This window comes from Nasonia vitripennis, chromosome 4 (genome assembly GCF_009193385.2).
Source record: "Nasonia vitripennis strain AsymCx chromosome 4, Nvit_psr_1.1, whole genome shotgun sequence".
In the NCBI taxonomy this organism is placed as follows: domain Eukaryota; kingdom Metazoa; phylum Arthropoda; class Insecta; order Hymenoptera; family Pteromalidae; genus Nasonia; species Nasonia vitripennis.
Genome location: NC_045760.1, coordinates 4,667,763 through 4,676,694, shown reverse-complemented (window position 1 = coordinate 4,676,694; position 8,932 = coordinate 4,667,763). Strand labels below are relative to the sequence as shown.

Sequence of the window (8,932 nt, the reverse complement as noted above, 5' to 3'; positions counted from 1 at the left end):
AGCCGCGGGCCGTGCCGGAGATGGATTGTAGGACTAGTCGCGACATCTCGCGTGCGCGAGAGACCGGAGCTGAGCTTTTGTCTTGTTTTTTGTTTTCCATGCAGGGCTTGCATTACGGATCGATACTTTTTGGAGCTCCGCCAAGTTTAACGCTGCGGCTCTCTTTTTTGCCTCCTAAAATTTTGATGCTTCTTTTTTATTTTCTTGCTTACGCGCATTTTTAATGGAAGGGAACTACTGCAATGCTGACTGGTTTTACTATTGCACCAAAAAGAGAATATAATATATGATGTAAATTAATAATACAGTGCTTTAATTTGCCTTAAAGATGTAATTAACAAATTTATTTACTAGTCACAAATCGCGAATTTTGTAAGAAATAGTGTTTCGTGAATAAATCTTACAACGTTAGAAGAAAATACAATACTCGGGATGGAAATTGTTTTGCCTTTTTTTTTACAAATACAAATGCATCATGTTGAAGTTGATCAGATCCATGGTTTGCCGCAGTTTCTCGTCCTGCTGCATGTTGTCAAACCATCTTGACAAATGCACGTGTTCTGCTTTCTCTTGGGGAGTCAGTCTTTGCTACAATGACAGAATTCAAAGAAAGGAGCATGAGCGATTGCCTTTCATTCATGAGATAAAACTTTTTATTTTACCATTATTCCATGCACGGCGTAATAAAGAGTAGCATCTGCTATAGTCTTTTTAGTTCCAGAAACGTAGGTACTCATTTTTAATACAGTGTTCAGTTCCTGGTGAAAATTCATTGCTTTCAGTAGGTTGATCAAAAGAAAAGCATTCTAATATACATTGTATAAGCCCGTACCTTCAAGACTCGCTTTTCGTTGGCTGAGTTATCTGCGTAATTAACGCAGAGAACTGCATACTCCAGCCATTGTCGTGTGAGAGCCTGTGTAACTGCATCGTCACCCAGAATGGCTGGATATTTAGAATTTTTCACGAGAGCTTGAACAATTGTACTAAATCCTTCGGTGCTTTGATTGTTCACCAAGCCAGAAGTAGCTACAGTCTGAAAATATATAAAAATTGCAATTTTACAATACTAGCATTGTCAATGTTGCAATATCTGTATCTCGCGACTTTCATTACAGCCATATTATTCTGAGTAAATTCGCAAACGCCTTTGACAGCAGCCGCAAAGTAAAGTGCGTGTAAAAGTTTTCCTAAGTCAATTATCGAATAAACTTTTACGGCGTCGAGTAGCTATAGTAAACAAAACGTTGTCAAATGCAAAGTTTCCTCTAGACAATTCCGTGTAGGAGGAAACCTTGCCGGGTATAGAGGCCTCCGAGGCCGAGCGCTATATCCGCAATATAATTAAAGTCGAAGCAAAGCCCTTCGGCGAATTTCCCGTCCCTCGCGAGGCAGCACCGCATCAATGCATTCCCCCTAGATTCGCGGCTACTTACGTTGTTTTCCGAGACGTAAAGCTTCCCCGGCGAAACGTCCAGATACTCTGATATTCTCTGTACGCACTCTATGCTACAAAGTACCATCTTGAAGCAGCGGGGAAAAATTAACCAAGTCTACGGGAAACGCAAAATTTTAACACAGCAAAAAATGTAGGAGTCACCCGCACACACACTGGACGCGCACACGCGATCTGCACTTTTTTGCTTCGTCTCTCCACACCCCTGCAGCCTGCTGCACGCTTTAGGAGGTTAGGCCAGCGAGTGTTTGCGTCGGTGCGTAAACAACCTCGGGATTGGTTAGTCCGAGGTGCCATCTTTGCGTCCTGGCCATTCGGAGCAGAGGAACGCGTCGTGAGTTGGAAACAGCTGTGCGCCTTGTGTTTACATTTTCGCCGGTTATCACGCATGATGGCAGCTCCGTTTTTTGCGCTAAGTATCCGCTGATGCAGGTTATAGGAGTCGCGCTGCGAGATGTAAACTGTATTTTTCAGAGATTTTTGTAGTTGCTTGTTGTTGATCGATAAAAAAGTTATCGACATGTCTCCCGTGAAATTTTTTTACACTTGCAAAAGATTTATTCATTTTGGAGCACGACTTCGTCACGAAGTCAAATGGATTAAGCCCAGTGGTTTCGAAACCAATGTCGTTGTGTATAATCCAATAACGAAATGCAAAACGCCGCTGATTTTAAGAAACAATAAAGTCGCCACATGGTACATGTGTGGCCCTACTGTCTATGATTCTGCCCACATCGGACATGCTTGGTATTTTATTTGACTTACAAAATATTCATTACAGTAGTTGCCAAACTTTCATAACACAGTTAATATGCATTATTCTTTCAGTACATATGTAAAGTTTGACATCATCAGGAGAATTCTGTCTGAATTTTTCGACATCAATGTGGTACTAGTCATGGGATTAACAGACATCGATGACAAAATTATTAAGAGAGCTAATGAGTCTGGTCAGAGTTGGCAAAGCATAACTCAGAAGTATGAAAAGGAATTTATATCTGACATGGATTCGTTGAATGTCTTGAAGCCTTTTGCAACTTGCAAAGTTACCAATTACATACCACAAATTGTTGAATTTGTTGAAAAAATTGTAAATAAAAATGGAGCCTATGTAGGAAAAGACGGTAATTGCATTGTGAGCTTGAAAAATGAAAAGATTGTAAATGTTATTACTGTTTTATAATGTTCCAGGCTCTGTGTATTTTGATACTTCAAATTATAGAAATTATGGAAAGCTGGATACTCCACAAGCACAAGAACCTCATCCTGACAAAAGGTCATCTTTGGATTTTGCTTTGTGGAAAGCTTCGAAAGAAAATGAGCCTTATTGGGAGAGTCCTTGGGGCAGAGGAAGACCGGGTTGGCACATAGAATGCAGTGCAATTGCTAGGTAAAAATAAGATACTGAATTTCATAAAAAATATTTATAATACTTGAATTTTGTCTTTTTTGCTATTAGCACAGTATTGGGAAGCAATATTGACATACATAGTGGAGGAATGGATTTAGCATTTCCACATCATGAAAATGAAGAAGCTCAGTCTTGCTGTTATCATGAAAAAAATCAGTGGATCAATTATTGGCTCCACACAGGACATTTACATCTTGAAGGAGATACAAAAATGTCAAAGAGTTTACAAAATACAGTAAGCATTCCCAGCTTATTGAAAACTCAGACAGCTAACCAATTTAGGATGTTGTGCCTTCTAAGTGACTACAGGAAAAGTAATTTATTTTAAAATATTTATTTATAACTTTGTTGAAAATAAAATAATGTATACATTATTTCCAGATGTCATATTTTCAAAGACATTAGTTCATACTGCTATCACTACTTTAAAGAAGATTGAATTTTTCACAAGTGACTGTAATGAATACATTTGTGGAAAACTTGACTGTGGAAATGTAAATAGTGTTGAATTGCTAAAAGTGAGTGGTTTTGATAAAATATATTTGATCTTAATGGATGGTTGGAATACAAATTAATGATTATCTTATTACCAGTGTTTAGAGGATACAAGACAAGAAGTGAATAGTGCACTTGCGGATGATTTTGATACTGCAAAAGCTATGCATGCAATTTTGAAATTAATTTCATTGGGTAATAAAATGATACAAGCAAAACATGTTACAACAGCAGCAAGAGAGACAGGAAGCATTGCAGCAGTATCCAATTATGTACAGTCAGTCATTTCAAAATTAGGCATATCTCAATCAATGGGATCTAAGCAAAGCAACGACATATCTCATGTACTGGATATTACTGTTGCATTTAGAAATGAAATCAGGTCTATTGCTTTAGCCAAAAGTGAAAAAGATGTTGAATCACTGAAGGCTTGTGATAATCTTAGAAAAAACTTGTCTGATTTTGGAGTAGACATAAGGGTAAGATTACGATTTATTTTATCTTTTAACATCACTTTAAATTGAATTTAAGAAACAATGTATTTACAGGATAGACAAGGAAAATCTTCTTGGACCTTGAGAGAACGTTAAAGTTGGCTTTTGTAATTTATGTAAATAAAGTTTATTATCTATTGTACAAAACGAAAATTTAATCTAATTCACATTTTCTTCTGCAACCTTTAACTTTTTAGAGCTTTCATCTGCACTTTCTGCACCCAGACTCTTTCTCTTCTTTTCAGCTTTTCTTTCTGCTAAGGTTTTGCGTAAACCTTTCATTTTTCTTGTCTGTATGGTATTTAGTTTTTGAGCACCCATGTGTATTCTACCATGTGTTGTTCCTAAACTGTCTGAAGTAATATTCTTCTTCTTCTTAACCTTTTGAACAATTATGAAAATATTAAGATCCTTTCTTTTTGTAAACTAGAATATTCTTACAACAACAAAAATTACCTTCAGTTCCTTTGGTTTCTTGCAAGCCTGTTTAAACAGATCATCAGTAGCAAGTTTGTTCCTTCTCACCCTCAAATCCATACGTGGTCCAATTTCTACCAATTCGATCCTTGGTATTCTGGTACCAGACTTTTTCAACATTACTCTGAAAGGGTGAATATTGTTAATTTGCATATATTTAAAAAGAATGAAATTTTGCTAGAGGATACATACTTATAACTTCTGAAGAGTATGCTGTTCTCATGAGCTGTGAAACTCAAAACATGCTCCAAACCTTGCAGTCTTATTTGTTCAACTTTTTCCCTTTGAAACATGTCAACTAATAAATTTCTAATCCTCACATATTCATGATTATTTTCAAATAATTCTCCCTGAAATACCAGCATAGGTTTTATCCCACTAGGAATTTTTTCAACTCTGAATTTTGATAATGCTGTGTAATTTTCAACTCCAAATTCCACCATATCCATTAAAGTATGTTCAAACAGTCTGCCCATTACAAGATTATTAGGCCTCTTCTTGCTATTCGAAATCATCATAAACAAAGATGCATTCAATTTTCTGCCAAAATTTTCAATTGGTGTTGCATCTTCAAATGGATGTATCGCATTTCGTTTGTGTAATAATTTACCTTCTGGCCTTTTCAAAAGGTACTGTAAAGATAAATTGGTAAAATTATATGCATAAATAATCGTGTATCTATTGTATTTTGTGAGCATTATGTTTTGTTTTTTACCAAATCTTTCATGCACTGCTGCAAAGCTGGTGTTGTTTTGAGTCCTTTCACGAAAAGCGTCTGCTTTGTGTCTTCGATTATTTTAGGCTCTCTACTAAGGATAGCCTTTTTTCCTTTGTGTGTTTTGGGTTTTCTGAGGTTATCGATTACAATTTGATTAAATTTTAGTATATTTACGATAACTAAGTAAGGTTAGGAAAGACACTGTAGTTTCAATACTCACATAACTCTCTCGATCACAGGCATCTTGCCTTGATTGTTATTTACTTAGATCTCAAAATTGAATATGGTTCTCATAAAGTTCAATTATCGATTCTCATTATTTTTTAGTGAACTCAATACCGTTTTGACAAACTGCAGACTATCGACGCAAAACACACGTGCATAGAAGCTCCGGCTCGTGTGTATTTTCTAAGTAAGTTGGCTGCCATGACTGGCGATCGTCAATTGGTCAGTTGCACGATTGGTAGCAGTGAATAACTGCCGCGCGCATAACGTTCCTTTTTAAGGTTATATTTTTGTATTCACTTATGTGTAAACAAAGAGTAAAAACTAATAATGAGTTGTATAAAGTTTGTACGTATACTATTTTTTATTGTTCATACATGTAGTACGTAAATTAATCCAAGTGTAAAATCAATAAGTACAGTAATTTTATACGTTTTTTTGACATTTTTAGCCTAGTACCAGTAATGATGTGACAAAGACATCTAACAAAGAAGACGCAAATGGTTACTTTTCAGTGAACTCTCAATTAATTGATACAGCAAATAATGTATTTGGTAATAATAATTGGAGTCATTCCATTACAAATCAAACTGTTGGTAAGCATTGTCTTGATAATCAAAATTCAAATGATGACGCTTCTTTTGCTTGTCTAAATTGCTTGAATTTTGAATTTTTCAGATTTTGTAGACTACATTGCAGGTAAATATCATGCAGGTTGTGCCACTACAGTCAGAGTGCAGTTGGAAAATGGTATTTTTCACGAGGGCATGGGGTATAGTCATCTGGAAGGATCATCAAAAGGATCAGCTCTTCAGAAAGTTAGACTAGTAAGTTCTGTTTTGAATAGGGTAAACAAACGACATTTTTTTAAAGTGCAAATAATGATTTTTTTAATTAATCATCATAGGATTCATTCAATATGGCCCTAAAACAAGTATTTTTGTGTTTTGGAATTGAATCAGCGAAAAAATTGAAATGCAGCATTCCAGTTCGTACAATAAGCCCTGTGCCAAAAGAAGAAGTCATACCAAAGACCACAACTCAAAAGGAACGGAGTATATCTCCAGTTGTGCCACCTGTAATTACGAAGAGTAAGTGAAATCAAGAAAAATCTTTAATTATGTTACGATGAATTAATTCTTACTTTACATTACATTACAGATACTGAAGTATTTGATGAAGCTATTTCTGTGTCTCAAACAGATGCATTAATGGATATCGTTGATCTTGATCAGTTGTTTGATAAATCTCCCAAATCAAGTAGCACAAACAATACTGGAAAGGATTTTGCGAAGACAAGCGTATTTAAACCAATTGCACCCTCAGGTAAATGTTTTTATGAAAAGAATCGCAATGATTCATTCGTTTTCTAATAATGATAATTTTTAATATTCTCCATCAGGCGTTCTCGCGGTAAAAGACAAGAATTCCAACATTGTCGATAGTAAAAAACTCGACGGCGTTAAATCAAGTCTTCCTATAAGTATGAAAAATCATATGCAAATTGTATACCATTCATGTAGATACTATTAATATTGAATCTCATCCACGTCTTCAATAGGCAGCAACAGTCAACATGCAGACAAGGCGGCTCCTGGTTTGAAGAAAGAAAACAAAGAGATACCAAAGCCTGTTGTGCATACGGGTACAGTATAAATTCGAAATGATTGAAAAATAGCGTAATTGCATAAAAATAATAAAATACATTCACACGTTCGTAACAGCCATGACGGAGGAAGAAATGAGATTGGAGAGGAAACGCAAGCAGCGGGAGATGCAGGAGGAATTTAAAAGGAAACAGGAATCCAAGAAAATGCACGTGGACAGTGGAAGTAAGCCGCCACCGAATCCGAGATATTGATATTTATTTATACAACTTAATATTTTATTGTAAATTAGAAAGGCTCGCGAATGAGCGAAATCTCGACATAGATAGATTATTCACAAAGTTTTATTTAATACGTTAAGTTTTAATTCGCATGATGAACTCGATGCAAGCACATCAGCTAGACATAATTTTTGTATAAAAAGCGAGAAAACACTGTACACGTCGAGTCGTTTCACAACGGCGTATAATTATACCAGCTGTCAAGTAATAAACGGTCCAAACAGAAACGAGTAGTAGCAAATTGCATGTGCCATCTTGACTGGCGAAAAAAAGCCGAGCTCTCTCTCTCTCTCTCTCTCTCTCTCTCTCTCTCTCTAGCAACGAAACAATACACGCTTGCATAGAAGCGAGCGAGCTCGCGACAATAAAAAATAAAAGTAGAAAAGGTAACAAGCGCGCGTGCAGCCAGCGAAATTAAATGACATGTGTGTGTGTGTGTGTGCAGCGTGACCCGACGCACATATGTTATACGCGCGCACGGCGCTAAACGCGCCCACTTCATCCGTTGTAAAAGTCGCTAACGAGCGCGTGTTTTGAAAATTCAAGTGGCTTGATAACGGTCCCTAAACACCTTGCCCTCGCGCGGTCGCGCTTATATATAATATAAAACGCTTGTGACACAGACCGCGCGCTGCGGCTGCTCTACTGACGTCACTGGAGAAAAGTCATTCTCCCTCCCTCTCTCTCTATCTCTCTCTCTCAGCCTGTCGTCGCTGCTGTACGCTCCTTTTTCACAGCGTACGTGTGTATGTGTGCGCTATACACTGCAAAGCTCGCTCGCTCTAGGTCCGCGTTTGTAGGTTGAATAAACGAAAAATGGAAAAGGGGGAAAAAGCTACACACGCGCTCTCGCGTCGCCTACGTCATTTCGCCGCGGTTTTTTCCTCTCTCTCTCTCTCTCGGCCGTTTTTGCGGCCGCGTTTGTTTCGCGAGAGCAGCAGCAGCGCGCGCTGCAGCGACCGGGTCACCCCCTACTCTCTCTCTAGCTCCTTTTTTTTTTATATATTAATTGTGCGCGCGGCGCGCGAGCGTTAATGGTCATTGAACGACGGCTTTTTTCCCCGCCTCAATATCGCCCCCTGCGGCCTCGCGCGCGCTGGATATTTTATACCCGCGCTTATGGGAAAATGATGGACGAGTGCTGTTACGGCACTTTTATGATTCTTCGGAGCTTTTTCGCAGCTTTTTTTCTCTCCTTCACCCCCGCGATCGCCGTCGCGGCCGAGAGGCCGTTAATACGCGTGCGCTTGTTCTTCGAAGATTGTTTTTACCGCGTCTATACTCGTGTGCTGCTGCCGCTGCTTTGTTTTCGGCGCAACGAAGAAAAAGCTCGGATTAGAACGTTATCGCGTGTACAGTTTGGGAATACGCGTATATATAGAGGAGGAGAAATTTTAAACGCAGCGACGCGCTTTTATACCTTATCGCGATTATAACTTACGGCCGCGTGCGAATGCACATACGCATATATTCGCGGCGGTGATTTACGATGTTTAACGACGTCGCGCGAAAGTGTCTGCTCGGGTAATTTTATTGCGCGAGTGCCAACTTGCTCTCTATCCTGCTCTTCGAACTTTCTGCGCGAAATTATTTTATATATGCATCGGACGTGTTTTTTCTTTTCCTTCTCGCGTCGAGTAATCAAAAAACCTTTAATTAAAAACTCTTCGCGGCGGCGGTCGCGGTAAAAAGCGTTATTACTCCCTTTTTTTTCTCTCTCGCTCGGAGCCGGTTTGACTAAATGCACGCGGCCTACGCGCGCTCGGCA

General features: G+C 38.3%; 4 protein-coding genes across 4 annotated transcripts; 2 read left to right on the top strand and 2 right to left on the bottom strand.

The window, feature by feature from the left end:
• Nucleotides 1-292: 292 nt before the first annotated feature.
• LOC100113635 (eukaryotic translation elongation factor 1 epsilon-1) lies at nucleotides 293-1,733 on the bottom strand. The gene is made up of 4 exons (XM_001602771.6): nucleotides 1,437-1,733; nucleotides 833-1,036; nucleotides 663-758; nucleotides 293-588 (listed from the first exon to the last, which is right to left on the bottom strand). Exons 1-4 carry the CDS (start codon nucleotides 1,521-1,523, stop codon nucleotides 457-459), a joined length of 519 nt encoding a protein of 172 aa, XP_001602821.1. The 5' UTR covers nucleotides 1,524-1,733; the 3' UTR covers nucleotides 293-456.
• Nucleotides 1,734-1,827: 94 nt separating this feature from the next.
• On the top strand, nucleotides 1,828-4,009 carry LOC100116760 (probable cysteine--tRNA ligase, mitochondrial). The gene is made up of 7 exons (XM_001601126.5): nucleotides 1,828-2,203; nucleotides 2,285-2,580; nucleotides 2,648-2,846; nucleotides 2,916-3,181; nucleotides 3,249-3,385; nucleotides 3,461-3,841; nucleotides 3,911-4,009. Exons 1-7 carry the CDS (start codon nucleotides 1,977-1,979, stop codon nucleotides 3,950-3,952), a joined length of 1,548 nt encoding a protein of 515 aa, XP_001601176.1. The 5' UTR covers nucleotides 1,828-1,976; the 3' UTR covers nucleotides 3,953-4,009.
• LOC100116788 (ribosome production factor 2 homolog) lies at nucleotides 3,960-5,478 on the bottom strand. Its single transcript, XM_008213043.3, has 5 exons — nucleotides 5,272-5,478; nucleotides 5,049-5,181; nucleotides 4,526-4,965; nucleotides 4,313-4,457; nucleotides 3,960-4,237 (listed from the first exon to the last, which is right to left on the bottom strand). Exons 1-5 carry the CDS (start codon nucleotides 5,292-5,294, stop codon nucleotides 4,016-4,018), a joined length of 963 nt encoding a protein of 320 aa, XP_008211265.1. The 5' UTR covers nucleotides 5,295-5,478; the 3' UTR covers nucleotides 3,960-4,015.
• LOC100680276 (DNA repair and recombination protein rhm52) lies at nucleotides 5,476-7,391 on the top strand. The gene is made up of 8 exons (XM_003427442.4): nucleotides 5,476-5,624; nucleotides 5,728-5,872; nucleotides 5,955-6,103; nucleotides 6,184-6,367; nucleotides 6,438-6,602; nucleotides 6,679-6,759; nucleotides 6,838-6,921; nucleotides 7,001-7,391. The coding sequence occupies exons 1-8, from the start codon at nucleotides 5,607-5,609 to the stop codon at nucleotides 7,135-7,137; spliced, it is 963 nt and encodes a 320-aa protein (XP_003427490.1). The 5' UTR covers nucleotides 5,476-5,606; the 3' UTR covers nucleotides 7,138-7,391.
• The last annotated feature ends 1,541 nt before the right edge of the window (nucleotides 7,392-8,932 follow it).